Genomic DNA, 19,050 nt, shown 5'->3' with positions numbered 1-19,050 from the left:
CCAGAGGGTCACCCCTTACCATTGCTGTCCTTGATGTCGACGGTGGCCTGTGCCTCCAGCAGCAGCGAGATGAGGTCCAGGCTGCCGCCCAGGGCTGCGTGGTGCAGCGCCGAGAACCTGCAACACAAGGCAGGGCTCAGCCCAGCCCTGGCACCCACCATGCTGTCCCTACAGCTCCTGCCTGCGCAGCGATGTGCACCGAGGGCTGGGGTGGTCACTGGCTGTTCCTGGCTACGTCCTTCCTGATTCCCCACTCCCAGTGCCTCAGTTTCCCCATAGCAAAGCAGAGATCAATCTCTCCATGCTGTCCATACCCCAGGGCTCAGCAGGGGATGAAGGGACCCTGTGCAAGCCCTGAGACCTCAGTGAGATGGGTCCCTCACAGCCCTGCCCTGTGCAGAGGGCAAGCAGACGGGATGGAGAGTTGCATCTCCCCTCTTTGCGGTGCAGCCATGCAGCCTGAAGCTGTGCTGCTCACAGCAAACACACCGGCCCAGAGGCTACTCCTGGCCCCTCCACCAGCCGCCCCCTCCCCATGCCAGCAGGGATGATGGGAGCCCACGGCGCAGTGTGGGAGGCCGCTGGTAATGAAAGAGCCCTGTGTCTCGGGCTGTGAAAAGGGCCTGTCTGCCCAGCTCTCCCCCCGTGCTGTCACGTGAAGGGCCACGGCCGAGGGAGAGGTCCCTGTGCCGCCAGGGATTAGCCCGTGTGCTGCTCCAAGGGGCATGGGGGTCTCCAGGCGGTGCTGGCCCAGGGCTCCAACGGGCTCAGCAGGATCCCAGCCCTGTGCCGGGGCCGCAGCTCGGCCAGCCTGGCTCTCTTCCCAGACTGCAGTCCCAGAGCACCCCCAAATCCCTGTGCAGTCTCTGGGCATGGCAGGAGGGATGCTAACCCCAGCAGAGAGGGCTGCCCCTTCCTTCAATGCAGCCACCACGTCCCCGATGCCAAAACCTCTGCCTCAAAGCGAGAATGCAGGAGGTACAAAAACCTCCTCCGCTCCCCATGCCAACCCAGCTCTGCCCTGGAGGTAGCTGCGCAAACCCACGCTCGCCCACTCCATCTCCCACAGGCCATGAGCAAGGTGATGCTCAGGACACTGCCAGCGGCACAGCTCTCCCGGAGGGTGTGCGCTGCCGTCCCCATGCAGGGGTCTCACCTCCCCGCCGTCCCCTTCCCGCACCCCAGCAAAACCCAACGCGCCCCCCATGGCGTTAATACCCTGCATGTGGGCCCTTCACCCTCTTTCCCATCAGCAGCCCTCCTGGAGCTGCCCGAGCACAAGCCCTGAAGCCTTATCAGAATCAGATCATTGCTTCTATTATTACATTTTTTTTCTATTAAGCTCCATCTGCACAGTATTATTTTAAGACAGAGCCATCCTGCACATTTTCAACCCCCCGCTGGCCTGTTAGGACTCATCATGGACACCTCCTCCTACAGAGTCCTCCAAAAGAAAACATGTAGAAATTAGGTACAACAACAGTACATAAAACAATGCTAATAACTCACAGGTCAGAGTTAATTCAATAAGAATAACATGCTTATTTATTTTATGGGCCTCTGTGGTTTCTTTAACTCTCAGTACCCAGCTTATTAAGTGCTTGGATTTTGGAAGTGATGAGCTACACAAATATGCTGTGGTCACTTGGCAACCTCATCTTTTCTTTCTCTAAACCCCCCGCAAATGAAGGGATTTTGCCCTTGTGATATTAAACACAGGCACAAGCACGTGCAGGCACCGAGGCCAGCTGGGTGCCCCTCTGTGCTTCAACCAGCACTGGGGACACGGGGCACTGGCTGGAGAGGCTGCGATCCCTCTTCACCCCCAGCCCTAGGGAGGGGGATGCAGAAGACCTTTACAAAGGATTTTGCAGGATGGGTTGAGCACAGCACTCAGCTCAGATCTGGGCAGGCTCTGGGTCTGCCTCTGCAGGGCTTGCCCTGGCTTCAGGACGCTGTTGCGTTCTCTGGGACACAGCACCCTCGAAAAATTTGTGATACCAGAACTGCAGAACCAACGGGATACTGGGGAGAGCAAGCCCACCCACACTGGCAGCAGCAGCAGCAGCACCCAACACCCTGCCAGGGGAACACTCACCCGTCCGCATCCTGGTAGTTCACGTTCAGGCGCTTGGCAGATCCCAGGAGCTCTGCAGAGAGAGGAGGCGAAGGTCAGGGCAGGAGGCAGAGCCCGCACCACCCCGCACAGCCCTGGGACCCTGCGCGGACCCCGTCCTGCAGCCACACCGACCTCCCAGTGCGCAGAACAGCGCCTGGCCCATCCCGGTGGCCTCTCCTCTCCTCTCCTCTCCCTCTACGTTCACCTCCACGAACCCTCAATCAGCTGACCCAGCTTGAGCGCAGACCCCTTCCTCCCTCCGTCCCTCCTGCCCCATCTCTGTGCACCCCCGGGATGGGTCAGACCCAGCAGCTCCTGTCACCCCAGCTTCTTGGGACAGCACTTCCCTCCCCTTTATAGGCAGCAACACCCCAGAACTGCTGAGCGGGGCTGTTTTGCCCCCCACTCGCTCCCTCTGCTCACCACTGCCGCCGAGGCCTGGCCCACAGACCACATGGTTGGCATTTTTATGGCAGGGCAGAGGCTGAAGCCTCCAGCCATGAATGTGAGGATTGTGCCACCTCGGATATCCCCATTCCCCCGCCCATCCCTCCCTCCCCTTCAGGGACCACTGAGCAGCAGAGGATGCTCACCCCACCCTCGGCACAGCCTCACGCGCACCCCCGGCTGCTCGCTCCTTCCAGCAATTAATTCGAATGAATTCCTTCCTCCCACACAGAGAGGACGTTTTATTCTTCACCAAGGGGTTGAGAGCGGATTAACATCTCTGGAATTCATCCGCCAAGTCAAAAGGGAAAGAAAGGGGAAGGTATGCAGGGGGCAAGAAATGCCACCGCCTCTCCTCTGCCTTTCCAGGCAGCCCCATCGCCGAGCCGGCGAGGATTAAGTGCTTTGAAAGGTTGCTGTACTGTTTCCTATGGAAAAATCAAAGTCCGAGAGCTGGGCTCCAAGCCCAGGGTGAAACAGCTACTCAAACCCCACCAAAATGTGGTGGGGTCCTAGGGAAGGAGCCCCCTCTCTTGCAGCTGGGCAGATCTCCAGGGCTGCAGCTCCCTCTCCATCCCCTGCTCATTTCCTCCTCTCCCAGGATCTGTGCCCACCTTGCATGGCAGGTCCCACACAAAGCCCTCCTCCACTGCATGGCCCCTCTGCCGGCAAGAAGAGCTGAAGAGGGGGCTGGCTCATTCATCATGCAAATGGATAATTAAAGGAAACCAAGGAATGGTGGGTTCATTACTGCAATTTACAGTGTTTTGTAAACAGCCTAATTAATGCAAAATGGGCTTGTAGTGGCTGCTGGTGAAGGACTCGTGACTCGTTGCCACAGCTGAGGGGATCAGGATGGGATCACCCTAATTACCTCTTCCAGGGGCTGTTTGTCTTCAGAGCAGCAGCAAGCAGCTCCACCATCCCAAAAGTCCTTCCTGAAGGAAACGGCTCCCAAAACCATCACTCATCAGAGCTCCCACTTCTCCCTCCCAGCCCCGTATTGCCCAAGACCCCAGGATCTGAGGTCTCCATCAAGGACAAGCTCTTGCCTCAGTCCCACCGCCAGGAAAAAATAACATTTCACTTGTAAACTGGCCACTTCTGGTCCATCGCCTCCTGCTCCCCGAGCAACCCCCCAGCCCTGCTGCCTTTTGATCAGGGTTTATAAACAGGTGTTTTTAAAGGATGCTCTGTGCAGTGGGAAGCAAAGGCCAGTGTGGATTTGCTCCCATCAGTTGCAGCTGAAAATTGCCACTGGGTTTTGCTGCTGAGAAAGGCCAGGAAGGAGGAGGAAGAGTCCTTACCCAGGGCAGGAGGGACAGAGCCTGAACTGTGTGAGCTGGGCAGCAGAGCGGGGCCAGGCGATGCCCACTGAGCACAAGCACATCCAAAAGAGGCAGAAACATCCCACAGCCCCAAGGGCTGGTCCTGGAGTTGAGCAATGCCCGCTATTTGAGGAGGGAGAGTTCACCCCAGAATTCCACCCGACCCCCTTCTACAAGGGGACTGGGCTGGCCAGTGGGGTCCAGTAAGCAGGGCTGGGATGTGGTGGGTGTCCCAGGACACGGTGGGTGTCCCTGCCCGCTCCCTGGCCCCAGGAGGCAGCTGTCAGCATCTGCATGGCAAAATGCCTGTGTCTTTGCTCCTCTCCCCAAGCAACATTCCTCAAATTAGTTCCCTGCTCCAGCAGCCCAGCAAGGTCAAGATGTCAGGCAGGACCATGCAGACATGGCGTGGGTGGCTTGGAAAGCAGCAGGTCCCAAAAAGTTGAGTTGGGAGCAGCACTTTGTATCCACCTTCAGACAGGAAGGGAAAGAGATTGTCCCTGGATTGTGGCTGGGTAAATTCCTGCTTAGAGCTCCGGAGGGTTTACAGCCAGGCTGAAAGGTAAAGCATGGGTAGGAAAGGGGCCAGGCACCCTGGCACCATGGGCACAGAGGCACAAACAAAGGGAAGAAGAGCCGAGGGATGGAGGGGAAAACAGAACACAGCCAGGCAGGTGGGACCCCTTTGCCAGCTCTGTCCTGCTGCAAACCTCTGCACCACATGGCACGGGGGGCCAGCAAAGCAACCCCAAAGGCAGCCCGGCCTCAGCGGGGAGCCGGCGTCAGGACAGGGTGAAGCAGTGGGGCAGCACGAGGGCTGCCAAGAGGACGCCACCAGCCCCCGTCATGCTCCTGGGGGCATGGTGATAAGAAGGCAGGTGATAGGGTGCTTCTCTGCGTCCCTCTTCCTCATTCCATCCCTGTGCTCCTTTTGACTGATTTCCCCAATTTTCTCCCCATTTCTTCAGCTCCTTCACTCCCTGGCAGTGCCCTCCAGGCTCCCCAGCCTTTCTCACCCAGATGTTCTGGGGTTCAGCAGAGGCTGGGCAGAGCTGTTCCTAATCCCACAGCCCACTCAGACCAGCTGGTTCAGAGGTGCAGCTCCAGCCAGGACACCGCAGGGCTGTGGGACTGGGGTTGATCCATCCACGGCACTGGGATGGGGTGGCCAGACCCTTCCCATCCGCATCATCACCTCCTTTGGGTTTGCACCAGGGCAGGAGCACCCTTGGGCTTGACCTGCTCCCCGCTGGGAGCACACTCACATCCTGGGAAGATGAACTCAGAAAAATATGGATGCAGCACTGAAATGCAGAAAGCCCTGAAGGGGATATTTCCAGTGGAAAACCCGGCTTGGCGCACCCCAAGGGTTAACTCTGGCTGTGGGTTCCCCCTGCTTGGCTCCAAGGGGTCCCGCCGGGCCCCCACCCTGCTCTGCGCCCCTTCTCCAGCACGTTCGCCGGCGCCTGCCCGGGCAGGATGAGGCTCGGCAGCACAGGGCCGGGGCTGAGCGAGGCCTCGAGGGAGCCAGCGAGCTTCTGTGCGGCGTCTGGCTGCCAAGCGGCAGGCGGGAAGCACCTCCGGAGCGCTCCGGCAAATTGCTTACAAATGTAGGGCCCGCGCTGTGCCGGACGCGGCTGCGGCAAAGGCAGCGCAGCCGCCTGCCCGCCAGACGGGGCCGAGACCCTCATCCACAGCACGCTCTGGCTCCAGCCCTGGCCGGGGGAAAGTGCCAGCCCTCGGCCTTTCCGATCCTGGGGAGGGGGCCAGGATGGTGCAGCCCCCCATGGCAGGTTTCCAACCAGCTCCTCCGACCAAGCAGCTGCACCCTGTGCCTCAGTTTCCCTGTGGGGCCGGGCTGCACCCCCACGGCGGGGATGCCAGGCCGGGCTGAGCTCCCCGTGGGGTGTAGGGGGTACCTGGGGGAGCAGCTAGCCAGGGCAGGCACCTCACCCGCACCGCTGGCAACCGGCCCAGCACAAACTCATATTTAGTCCCCTGGGGTGCTCGCCTGGCGCTGGCTGTGTGGAGCCAGGTGTGCCCTCGCCTGGCCTGCCTGGCACCCCCGATGCCAGCACGCCGGGAACCCAGGTCACCCCACTGCCCTTCACCGGAGGCCTTGTTCCCACAGGGACACCCCTGGGCTTCACCCTGTGGTCTCAGACTGACATGATCCCTCTGAAAGCGTGAAGAGACACATGCTTGCCTGGGTTTGGCTCAAGTATCCCATGTCCCCCCTCACATGTCTCTTGGAGACTCCTGCCCTGGCTCTCACAGGGAAAGTCAGGCTCCAGAAAGCTGTTTTTACTGTAACCCCCCAAATTTGGTCCCCCCAGCGTGGCCACAGCAGAGCTCCTCCATTGCAAGCCCCTGCCTCTGTGCAGGACAGACAGACCTTTACCTGGAGAACCACCTTGCCAGAGATACCTTAAAAAACCACACCTTTCCGCTGGACCTGTGCCACAGACCCTCGTCCCTTCCCCTTGCCCTGGGGAATCGCATCCCTGCACTACAGGTCTGGGCATCCCTGTATCATGAGCACCCCTGTACTGCCAACCAGGAGCATCCCTCGACATCCAGCCTGAGCGTCCCTGCACCATCAGCATCCCTGCACTGCTGGCCGTGGGTACCCTGCACGCAGGGATGCTTTGTCTGGGCACTGTAAGAACATCATCCTGCTGCCCTGGGCAGTGGGAGGAGGATGGCATGCTCTGGGCACACCAAATACATGCACATACCCTCTTGGGAAAATAAACTCCACCTGGGGACTGTTGCCACTAAGCCAATAAACCAGCTGGAGGAGCTCATCAGCTGTGATCCTGCAGAGCACCAGCCATCTCTGATGGTGGTGGCAGCTTCACCCAATGAGCCCTGCCTGCCTTGACCTGTGCTGACGGCCTGAGGTGGCCTCAGTGTACAGGGGGTTCCTGCCAGGGTTCAGGAGACACTTGATGTCTTGCCCAAAATTGCAACCCAAAGAGGTGACATCCAACCCTCCTCTGCAGGAATCACCCTACCCTGCCTCTCCTCCATCCACAGGCACGTCCGCTGCGGCCACCCGCACCCGGCTCCTCCCGGCAAACCGGCTGCTTCAGCTGCAGTTTCCCAATAAGTTCAGAGGAGATTTGCCCACTTCGATAGGGAAGGAGCTTGGCCACAGAGACATTAAGGAAACTCAACCAAAGTTGCCCAGCAAGCTTGGAACGGAGGTTGAGTGAGAGCCAAGGGCTCCTGACCCCAGCTGCCTGCCACAGCCACCAGCCTGCACCCCTAACGCCAGGCCCAGCGCTGTGCCCAGCTCCCCCGGCAGGCAGGGCCCCCCCTGTTTCCCCTGTGGTTATGGTGGGTGAATTTGGCTGATAGGGTGCTGCCACCCGAGATACCCAGCTAAGCACCCACCCCTGCACCCAAATGCCACAGGTATCCCAATGGCACGGGTGTCCAAATGCCACGGGTGCTTTCCTGCCCGCAAAAGGCGCGTGCCAGGGCTCGAGGCTTCGCAGCGTCCCTGCAAACGGGCTCCCTACCAACGCTGACAAACAGGTCCTCCACCAAGCCAGGCACTGCAGGGTGGGTCCAACCGGGGCAAAGCCACTGGGTTAACTGGCAGGGACAGGGAGGCTGCAATCAGGGAGGGAGATTCCCATCAACACAGCAGCGATGGGAGAGCACGACATGGCAGTGAGCCCCTTATCTTTCCCTGCACCAGCGTCTGGCAACTCCTTGAGAATAATTGGTGTCTTCAGCCCTTGAGAATCCTACCAAACCCAGGTGTGAGACACACCAGACCCAGCCAGGGCTCTGCCTGCTTTGAGGCTGCCCAGGCTGCACGACGGCTGTCACACCCAAGCCCTGCTCCTGGTTTTGGCAGCCTGGGTCCAGCTGGAATTACCCCAGCAAGTGCAGCAACCTGCTGGGAGCTGAACTCCCAGCAGCTCCTCACAGCACCCCGAGGACTGGATGCAGCATCCCCGTGCTGCAAGCATCCCCATGCCAAAACACAGACTGCTTGTCTCTAACAACAGACTCCACCATTTACCTCTGGCTTGAGCCCCAAATCTTAGGGCTTACAGCCACGGAGAGCCCAAGCTGTCCCTGACACCAAGTTGTCTCTGTCAATGGCATGTCTGAGCCTCCTCTGGCAGCTCTGCCTTCCTCCTCATCTGTGCTTTCTCCTTCTCTAAGGTCTTCTGTCCTACAACATGTTCAGATATGATGGTGGATGATGGTGAAGGCAGGTGATGGCAGAGGAGTTTAAGAGGTCCAAGGCATCTGCCTTCCTCCCTGGGCTGGGGATCCATGACAGATAAAGGGAAGAATCTGGGGACATGGCAGCAGAAACATGGAGTCAACTGGAGCCTTTTTCCTTCTTTGGGAAAGGCTGGGAGCCTTCTCAGGGAAAATCCAACAATTAAATTTAAGAGGTTGGCAGCAGGAGGGAGCAGGGGCAGCACCCCTGCACGGCAGAGACATTGATTGCCCACCCCCAGCCCAGCCACCCCAGGACCCCTGGGCAGACCCCCAATTTCCCCCCACTGCTTCCCCCCCACATGCAAAGCAGGAAAAAACAGGCAGCTTGTTCAATGCTAAGGCTCCTAGAACAATGAAAGGAAAAGCAGAGTCGGAAACCCCTTTCCCATCCACGCAGCTGGGAAGAAGGTGCAGCTCTTGCCCCCGAGGTCTGACGACCGCAGTAGGGACAGGAGCAATGCTAAGGGAGGAACAACATCACAGGAATCCTTTGGGGCTGGACTCACCCCTTGCAAAAGCTGAACACTGCTCCTGCTTTGAGTTTCAGGCCCCCAGAAGGATCTCAGCTATGTGGTGGGATGAACAGCACTTGCTCCCCTTCCCCACAATAATCTGGGGGTTTGCCTACTCCAAAGCGATGCACTCCAGCCCAGCTCTCCCAGCAAGGGGGAGCGGTAACGCCCCTTCCCTACGGAGCCAAAATTGCATCCCCCAGCCCCAGCCAGGATGGAAACAGCTGGGAAAGGCTTTGGGTGGGGGAAGCCAGGCGGCTCCTTCAGAGATACAAGGGCTCCTTTCCCAGCTGGCCAGGGAAACGCGTTACCGGGAGGTGAAGTCACCGTCCCTGCTGGGACCTGGCTATTCCGCTCTCCAGGATATGAACTCAGAGGAGCTGTATTTGCCCAGGGAAGAGGTGGAGCCTTTTCCATTTCCCCCATCCTTCCGAAAGGACAGGACACCTCCCGAGCGGGAAGAGATGGGGCGATAGCAGTGGGGGCCGGCAGCCAAGCACAAGCTGTGCCTGCACCCATGGTGCATCACCGGGCACGCTGCAGGGCAAAGGGCCACCCGTGGGCTGCAGGACACGGGGATCAGCAAGGCATCTGGTCCAGCATCAACAACACACCTTGGCTCCTGTTCAACTGGTTCCATACTGGTTTCAACTGGTTCTCGTGGGAGCTGGGAAAGGGGCTGTAGGTCTCTGGTATCCCCCAGGTACCCAGGCAAAGGGGCTGCACCCACAGACACCCTCAGTGCTCTTATTAATGCAACACCAAACAAATAGTGCATTAATATAATCTGTGGAGGATGCTCAACAGATTGACAAGGGCAGAAATAACACAAAAGGGACTTAGAGAGATTAAGAGAACAAACCCAGTCAGATTCAACCTGGGAAAATTGCAGACTACAGCATCTGGGGAAAAATAATCCGACCGGTAGACAGTCAATGGGAGGAAGAAAGAGGGGAAGCAGGAGGGGGATGGCGAGAGCAGGGAAGGAGCTGCTGGTGAGGAAAACAACTTGGCAGCCCTGCACGGGGGGGTGTCGCCTCCCAGGGTAACATCTTCCATTGTGTGGCCAGGGCTGTGGACGTGGTACAGGCTCACGGGGGACATGAGAGGTTTGGGGGGACATGAGAGGCGAGTGGCAGGTACCAGCAGCCGAAGGGCTTGCCTTGCCTGGGAAGATTAGGGCAGGTCAGTAAGTCTGGATTTGCTGAGCAACAGTTAATTAGGGAGGGCGGGCAGGGACGCAGCAACCCACCTACACCTGGAGGGTTTTGACGCTCAAGAGGAGCACATAGCTATTTATTTTATGGTTCTAACAATGAGCCCCAGATAAAAATTAGAACAGCCCAGAGTGGCCAGCAAAACCCCATGAGCTCAAGGAAGTGAAACAAGGATCCAGCCCTCCACTGTAGCTTGGATGGCTGCAGCAAATCGTGGAGCTCCCGGAGGTGGCACTGAAGGTTGGGGCTGGGGTACGGGGCTGCCACGGCCCTACAGCCCTCTGTCCCCACCACCGCCAGCCTGGTGCCCGCATGTGGCAGCCAGTTTCTGGGAGCTGCTCCAGCCGGTGCAGCTGGTACTCGAAGCACATGACAACACAGTGGCTGGAAATCCTGCGACATCCTCCCCCTTTGGCCCCAGGGAAGCTGCTGTGTGCCCGGAGCAGGCGCTGCTGGGGCGGACAGAGCAGCTGTCCCCACCCTGGATGCTCTAATCTAGGCAAGGCACACACAGGATGGGAGGGGAGGCACCGGGAGGTGAAGCTGTTCTCTTGAGGTCACCCAGAAGGTCGATGGTTCAAGTGCTGTCACTCCTTTCCAAGGTCCCAGTGACCGGGAACCTAACTTTCCCCAAAGCCCCCCCTCCTCCTGCCACCAGTCCGTGGGCAATCAATCGTCGGCAGCCGAGGACTAACCTCAGACTGCTGCTGGCGGCTGCGCAGCCAGGGTTTGGAATCACAGGCAGTTAAAAATACCTTGCAGATGCCTTTCCTCAACTCTGCCCCTGCGAGCTGGTGCTGCTGCCAGCCCCACTCAGAGACGAGCCGGCAGGGTCTCCCAGGATGCACACAGCCCAGTCTGCGGGGACAGGGCAGACACTGCCTGGGGACTGGGTTTTCCTCCCTACGAACCAAGGATTTCCAGTCCGGGGGGGCTGCTGCCTCTACCCTCTATTACCAAACTGAAACGAGAGGCTCTTTGCTTCCTACGACTGTCTTCCAGCAAACAATGCGCTGGCTATCTGGCTCTGAACTGCAGCCCGGATCCGAGCAGCTTGAGGAAACCATTTCCTTCCCTCTTGGGCAGAGACGAAACGTGGCCTCCAGCTCCCGCTGGTCCCAGGGGATGCTGGCTGGGCCACTGCTCCCACAGATGCTGTGGCTGCAGCCATTCATGGCATCTGCATCGGGGAAGAGCAAGAGGATCTCACCCAGCAGCAGCTGCCGGCACTCCCAAGCCATGAGGGCTGGGAGGGATCGCTCTCGGGCAACAGCAAGGGTGCAGAGGGCACCCGTCTCTCTCTGCTGCTCCCATCCCCTACCAAAGCAAGTGGGAACAGCCTGGCTGCTCCACGCTGCTGCCAGCGAGGAGAGGGATGGATCTGTTCCCAGTGGGCACAGGCCAAGCTCCCTCCTGGCCTGGGACAAACAGCCTGAGAGAGAGGAACCCGCCGCTGCCCTCTCCATTCCCTGCCAAGGCTGGGGAGGGCAGCGCGGCTTTGCCTGTGCCCAGTGCAAGGGCTCTTTGCCAGCCAGGTCAGACCCTCCAGCTGCCCGCCCGCATTTCCAGCTTGCTGGGCAGTGCCATGAAGTGGGAGAAGCTGTCGCCAAAGTCCAGCAGAGCTTCTGGCCAGTGGCGCTTTTCTCGTGCCTTGGCTGGAGCAGGATGTTTTCATCCAGCTGTGGTAGTGAAGGATTCCCCCAGGACCCCGGTCTGCAGGGGACGGACATGACAGCTATATCGCCACGACGTCCTGCACTGCCCTGCGTGTCCCCAGCAATCACCAATAAACGCCCTTAGCAGCCACTGGTGCTGTATGTCCCAGGAGAGGCACCTCCCCATCCCTGTGGTGGAAGCAGGAACCTGCACCAGCTCCTGCACCCATCTTGCCATCCCTGTGGGGGCCTCGGCGGCTGCTGAGTTATTTCAGGCCTCACGCTCCTGCCCCCCTCCCCTTGTCCCAGCTGCTCCAGGGCCAGCAGGGAGGGCAGCAGGTTCCTCCCATCGCCAAGCCCGGGCGCCAGAGCTGGCTGGCAGCTGCTTGGGGACCAGCTAGGGACAAGGGTGACACAGAGCAGCCCCGTCCCCCCACGTACCATGAGAGGGACAAGGGCTGATTTACAGCAAGGTCAAAGGCATCGGCATCAGAATACAATTGTGATAAGGGGTGGCTGGGTCTGAGGACCTGCAGTCCACGGGATGAGCTCTGGTTGTCCGCTTCCCACGCAGGGATGGGGAAGGGGGTTCGGGGTCAGCACTTCAACACCTCTAAACCCCTAAAGAGCAGGCCACCTTAGCACCAGAGGTAAACTGATGCAAGGGCAGCATTCCCAGCCCCTCACCAAACCAAGGTTGTGCCCAGCTTCCCACAGGGACCCTGCCACCTGCGGGGACCCTGCTGTCAGGTCGGCCCCCTTCATCCCATCCTGCTGCCCCAGTGCTCCCCACACCCCAGCCCGACCGAGCGGTGGTGGGATGCAAGCCAAGGCCTGCCCGCTCCCTGGACCCCTGCCGGCAATCCGATCTGTTTACGCCTTTCCAGCGCGGCGGGTGCGTGTCGGGAACGGCCCCGGCAAGCCCGAGTTGGCGGCGGAGGCAGGACGTGGGAGCTGAGCACAGAAACCCCCACCTGCCGCCTTGCAGCATCCCGGGGGGTGTTAGTGGGGAGAGGGGTATGCACAGGGGGGAAAAGGGTCATCTCACCTCCTTCTGCTCCTTTTTGTAGGAAAAGGCACCCCTTCATGCACTGTGCCACCCCTCCTGCAGCACCCCACGTCCCCCACCCTGGCCAGGGAATGACAGTAGGTTGCCTCATACCCAGGCCCCCCGGCAAATGGCTTTCCAAGCCATGCCAACCCTGCCGGGAAAGCACTGGGAGAGCAAACCAGTCCTGGAAGCTGCAAGTCCCTTCCCAGCACATGGCTGGCCACACATCGGGGCTCAGGGGGCTGATGGCCACATGTCCCATCCCAGCACCCGAGATGTCCCTGGCGGGGGGCTGAGCAGAGGTGCCCACTTGCACTGCTCCTGGGAGGTGTTCATCCAGGACAATACTCATGGGTGACACCAACACCCGGTGTAAATTTGGCCCTGCGAAGCCACTGGCATTTAGAGTGGGCTGCAGCAAGACAGAGCAGAGCCATGACTGTGGGGCCTCAGAGCTGGACCCTGCCATGTCCACACCAGGTTTGGGGTGGAGGGAATGGAGAAGCAGCTCCAGGACGTCCGTATGCAGCCCAGCACATGCTGCTAAATATAACCAGTGGGACAGATGCTACGAGACAGGGAGTTGCTTGTGCCCCAGCACCACCAAGGAGGAAGCTGAGGGTTTCCCCAAGGCTTGAGCAGCCCTTGGGGTTTGCAGACACAGAGCAGGGTTAGAGGCAGCTTCTCTTCCCCTGCAAGGAGTGTTTCCCTCCTTTTTAACCTAGCAGAATTAGCGGGTGCTCGTTTAGGGAAGCCAGGAGGGCTCATGGAGCCTTTCCCACACACACCAGCCCAACAAAACCAAACCCGAGGTGCTTCATGCTGACCAGAGCAGCCCGGGCTGCAGCCCAGAGCAATCCCCGGTGCTGTGGCTGTGCTGGCCGGGTTCACCGTGCACCCGTGTCCCCCGCGTAGGCAATGATTAGCCGCCAGGGAGGACTCTGGCCCTTTTTGGAGGCTGACAAGGCAAGCAGGGCTCACGTGGCCTTGCCGTGGTGGGGACACATCTGGGGAGATCCCTGAGGGCCACTCAGGCTGCGAGATGGGCGTCCTGCCCAGGCAGAGAGGACACCCATGGGAGGGGAAGGTCCATGGGGCTCCCAACCCACATCTCCCTGTTGCTATTTGCAACCAATCTGGGTCCAAATAGAAAACCCCCTTCAGGCTTATCCATTCCTGTCCTGGCACACAAAGAAGACAATGCCCCAAGATGCACAGCTTGAGGGGGGCAACAAGAGAGCCAGACAGACCCTGGGAGTGATGCTCCAAGGGGGCAAAGAGGGTGGGAGAGCCTGAGCCAGCCCTGCCACCGGCAGCACCTCTGTGCCGGGCACCCAACGGCCCCGCTGTGCTCGCCAACTCCCTTCGCAAGCAGACACGGTGCCTTACACAACCAGCCGTGCCCACGGCCCAGAACGGCGTTACGAAACCTGGGAGTTTTCACCCCTCATGGCACAGCTGCCCACCCGGGTCGGCCGACACAGGCTCTGACTCCCGGGATGGCACCTGGGGGAGGCTGGGGCGGGGGTCCAAGCACGGCGGCAGCGCCGGGGGCCGCACGCTCTCTGCACAGCCTTGGCTGGGGCCCGGCGGGGGAGCGGCACGCCAGCGCTGGCAGGGCTTGGCGGAAGCGCAGCCGGACGTGTTGCACCAGGCCTGGGATGCTGCGGGAGCTGCATACCTGCTGCGCGCGCAGGTTTTCCCTGCTCCCTTATCTCACCATCGAAGCTGTGCTCAGTCACAGCTCCAGCCTTTCTCCCTGGGGTTGCAAACAGCTGGGGGAGCCTGTGCTCCTACCCCTGGCACAGGCTGCCACAGCCCCGGGCATCCCATAGGAGGGAGGGATGGTCGAGGGTATCCACCCCTTCCCCAGGAGGGTAAAGATCATCCTGACAGAGCCATTTCCAAGCAGTTTGGGCATCTCCAGACAGGTCTGTGAGTCACCGGGACACCTCGGCAAGGCCTGGGCGATGTTGCAGCCCCAAGGTTCAAGCAGGTCCCTCCCTCTCCATGCCAGGCACGGTATTTTGGGGAAGTCAAGATGGGATTTGGGGGGAGCCGAAGTGCTCGCAGGTCCTCCCCACCCCCTCACTTGCTAGAGCAGCCAGAAAAAAGGTGGTTTATTGTTATTTAGTTTCTGCCCCTTTCATACTCCTTTGCCGGAGTTTTTGCCAGCGGCGGGCCCCGGGTCTGGCAGGGGGCCAGGCCAGCCGAGGCGCTTTTAAAAACAAAGCAGGGCGCGTGCATGCACACACACACGCACGGCATCCAGCCCCTCTTTTAACTCTTGCCGGGGTGCTACTGCACGCTCCCGGCTGGCTGGAAACCATCTTCCACAGGGGATACTGTTGATTGCCACTGGGATTCAATAATTCTCTCCTCCATTCCCAGGGAAATCTTCCTGCAGCATCAGGATCCTGATGGAGATGCGGCAGGAGCGATGCTGGTGATGCTGTCGTGGCCCACAGGGAGCCACTTGTCCTAAACAGGGACAGTGTTGCAACCCCTTTCTAGGTCACAGCAAGATCTTTGGGCTCAGCAGTCCTGTGGGGGAAGGAGGAGGAGGAAGAGCACAATGTTGTTTGCACCTAACAGCATCTCCTTTCCCACACAGTAGAAAGCCAGGGAGTCCCAGCAGTGCACACTGCATCCCCAAACCCGCAGGGCTGACTGCCTTTTTGCACAGGTCACTGCCACCCAGAAAGTTTTTATCCACCAGCTCCCTCCTGCCTGCAACCGGCCCTGTACCCTCAGCATGTCCCTGGCCCAGCCCGTGCCAGCAGTGTCCTTGTGTGTCCCCTCCTGCCCTGCCTGGGCGCAGCCCTGGGGAGCACCGTCCCCGTTACAGTGCCCGTGAGCCGCCAGCAGCCGGGCACACGCCGTCCCACGGCTCGGCACTGCCTTCCCTGTCTGCCTTCAAGCTGTCATCATCCAAATTGTCCCACGTTTCTGGGTCAGACAGCCAAAATGGCCTCCACAGCCCTCGGGATGGGGGAGCTGAGCCCCCTGGTCTGGGCTGAGTCACTGAGAAGTGCCCGAAGGATGGAAATCCCCCTCCTGCCTCCCGCCAGCGACACCGCGGATGGCTGCCAGCCCGGGTCTGTCCACGGCTCTGAGGGATCTCTGCACTCCCCTGAGGGATGGCGAGTCCCTGGGATACCCCAGTGCTGCCTGGCTGTCCCCAGGGGACAGCAGCATGGCCTGGTGCAGCCCTGACAGATGCCACACTCATCTTCTTCCACAGAATTAACTCTTTTTCCCCCTACTCTTTTACCCAGGCAGGGAAAAGGCAGCTGCAGGTAGCCCAGGCTGACAGCAAGGAGTCACAGGCTGCCCTGCCAATGGGTTTTCAAAGGCTGGGGACAGAAACACAGACCTGGGACAGGGGGAAGCAGTGGACCTGTGAACACGGGGTGCAGAGGGGCATGGGGCTGGATGCCCCAAGGAGGCCATGCCCGCTGGGACAGGCAATGCCCAGCACAGCCTTCTCCATCTCCCCGTGAGATGCTGTTTGCTCGTGCCTTATCTCTCGCATTCGGCACAGTGACACTTTCCCCAGCTCCGCACACCGGTGGCAGCTGGGCCCCCTTCCAAACACAACACCCATTAGAGGCCAGCTTTGAAAAGCAACCGCCTGTTCCCTCCTTTCGCCACCACTGCCCGTGTGGGGCTTTTGCTTGCTGGGGAGAGGCAGAAAAAAGGGGGCTAGACTCTGCCCTGAGCTGGGACAACCAGGATGCGGAGGGGAAAACCCACAAGCAAACACCAGGCTACCAGAGAAGACCCCCATCCTGGGGAGGCCGGGAGTCACAGGAGGGTGAGGGAGGGGTGGACCCCCCGGTGCCGCACAGCTGCAGCCCTGCCACCATCCATCCCCGCAGCCGCCGAGCTCGCTGGAGCCTTTGAAGCCTCTTTTCTCCCCCTCCGCCCACCGTGGGCTGGTTCAAAAGCAGGTTTCGGCAGGCTGCGGGGCGGTGGGGTCCCCGGCACGGGGCCACCGCCAGCCGGGCTCCCCTGGGCACGGTGCCTCGCCCCACTCCTGGCTCAGTCTCGGCAGAAGAGGGAGTTTTGCCCGTTTCGGCAGAGTTTCTCAGCGTCTCTCTGCAGGCGTGCCCACGGCCTTTCCAAGCTGGCGTGTGGCTGTGGAGCCGGTCCAGCCCGTCAGACCTACAGCACATGGGGAAGAGGAAGGGAGGACACAGCCAAGGACGCTTGGAAACTCAATCCTCAAAACTTGGGCTTCAAGGGACATGGCCAGGGCCACACGGGCTCAGTGGCAGAGCTGGGTCCAGCTGCCTGCGCCGCCTGGGGCAGGACCAGAGTGGGCAGGGTGCCCAGACATCCCTGCACCACTGCCAGCAGGGAAAGCCATCGGGTGTAACAGAGCCTGAAACGATAAGGATCGTGCCTGAAGCCGGTCCTGGCTCCTCCCCACAGCCAAACCACGTAGAACAGCTGGAGGACCCCAGGCTCAGGACAAACCCCCCCTGCAAGTAGCAGCAAAGAGGAGTATGGTTCTCCCTGGTGAGAGGGAATGGCATGCTGGGCTTGCTGGCTGGCACAAAGGAACAACCAACATGATTGCAAAGCAACCCCCAAACTGCAAAAAAGAGCAACTTCTCCCAAAACTACGGACCCACTGCCACCACGAAAAGGAAAAAGCCTGGCAGGACATGAAGGGAGGGCGAGTGTTTCTGCAGAGAAGAGGGACACAGAGCGCTGGTGGCAAAGGCTAACAAATCACAGGAGAGGTATTAAACCTCACGCTTCGGGGCTTAAGCTGATATAGCTACTAGGGATTAGGAGGAAATTTAAGGGGGAGGGAGAGAGTGATCCCACATCTGCCTGCTGCAGTCTCGCAGCACGTGGAGTAGCATCGTCCCTCTCCTGCTGAGCCGCACGGGCGACAGCAGCATCTGAGGGTCAGGCACTGCTCTTGGGAAAACCTTGCTCTGTTTTGTGCTGCCAGGACGCAGCAATGAGGGGCACCAACCCCGGCGTAGGGATAAAGCCAAGACCCCCTGCAAGCTTTGCTGGTGTTTTAACAACTTGCTAGGTCACAGCCCAGACACAGCGGAGTCCCAGGCACCCACCCCTGTCCTTGATATATCCAAGGTCTGGAAAGCCCCAACATAGCTGGTGAAATGGGGCAAGTCACTGGTGAAATGGGGCAAGTGGTTGGCTGAAGCCAGCTGAACCTCCCCAAGGCAGCAGCTGAACCCCGGCAGGGTTTCGCTCCCCGTCCTTGAGAATTTAACACCAGTTTGCTCAGCTGCCGCCCTTTCTTTGCACTTTGCGCACGTTCAAACAAAACCTTCACCACTCCCTTGAGGAAGACAAACAGCAAGTCCAGGTCCTGTCACCCTCCATGGCTTCTCCAGTCCCCCAGCTATCACAGGGGCATCACATCCCCGCCAGCATCCCCCATCCCCTATCCCTTAGCCCTCCCTGTCCAGGAATGGGGACACCCAAACCTTGTGGGGCACCGTCCAGCTCCAGGAGCCATCGCCCCTTCCCAGGGATGAGAGCACCGGCCATGGGGGGCTCTGCCTCTCGCCTCCCCGGGGAGCTCCAGCCCCTTGGTGCCACGGCAGCCGCCCCAGCCCGGCCAACTGGCGCATTGTTGGCGAGCGTGGCCAGCCCGGGGACATGATTGATCACCAGAGAGAAAGGCCAAAGCCGTGACGGGTCGTTTAACAATTTCAATTAAACTCTGCAGCACTCCGACGCAAAGGGGAGGGGAGAGGGAGAGAGAGAAGGAAATTAAAAAGCGGGACTTTGCTATTGCTGGGCCGGGGAACCTCAGCAAAGTGTGGCCGGCTCGGGCAGGAGCAGCCCGGCTCTCCCGGAGGAGACCCCCTCCCTGGCTGCAGAAGTGACCACGGCGTCGTCCCAGCGTCCCCTTCCCGAAGGCAGGACGCCCGCCCTCACCCGCCCTTCCCCTCCCGCTCCTGCTCCCAAAACTTTCTCCCTGCCCGCCCCACCGCCTTATAATAATAGGTGCTGTGACCCACTTGTACGGCAGCGCTTACGCGGGGAGGAGGGCTGTGCACGGTGAATATTAAACAACGTGTCCCTGAAGTTCCCGCTGCCGGGACTGGCGCTTGATTTTTGCTTACGTGCGATGACTTTTTTAGGCACAGGAAGCCCCAGAGGGCTGATCACAGCGACCGAGCTCCCAATCCACTGAGACAGCAGAAGGACTCTTAGAGGGATTTTGTTTAAAAAAAATTAAAATAAAAAAAAAATCAGCATCTCAGCCTGTCATATGGAAAAGGCGTTTTAATGAGAGGCAAACGCTCAGCTCACATGGCTTCGGCAAGAAGGAACTGTAAGGGACAGGGGGCAGAGATGCCCTCTGTGCTGGGGATGAGTCTCTGGAACCAGGCAAATCTCCACAGCAGGTCCCAGGAGCCCCACCAAGAGCTTGCAGCACGGGTTCAGGCTTTTTGGCCCCCCCCCCCCCCCCC

The 19,050-nt window shown here is 59.8% G+C and overlaps 1 protein-coding gene across 1 annotated transcript in view; it reads right to left on the bottom strand.

Moving 5' to 3' along the window:
• Window positions 1-19,050, bottom strand: part of CASKIN2 (CASK interacting protein 2) — a 32,300-nt gene that overhangs the window by 10,892 nt on the left and 2,358 nt on the right. Inside the window, 2 exon segments of the mRNA XM_026860939.1 lie at window positions 20-117; window positions 2,099-2,150. Coding sequence (XP_026716740.1) covers window positions 20-117; window positions 2,099-2,150 — 150 coding nt within the window.

Source organism: Athene cunicularia, assembly GCF_003259725.1.
Source record: "Athene cunicularia isolate RWA chromosome 18 unlocalized genomic scaffold, athCun1 chr18_part1, whole genome shotgun sequence".
Taxonomy (NCBI): domain Eukaryota; kingdom Metazoa; phylum Chordata; class Aves; order Strigiformes; family Strigidae; genus Athene; species Athene cunicularia.
Note: the sequence above shows the minus strand (reverse complement) of the source record. Positions and strands in the feature narration are given on the sequence as shown.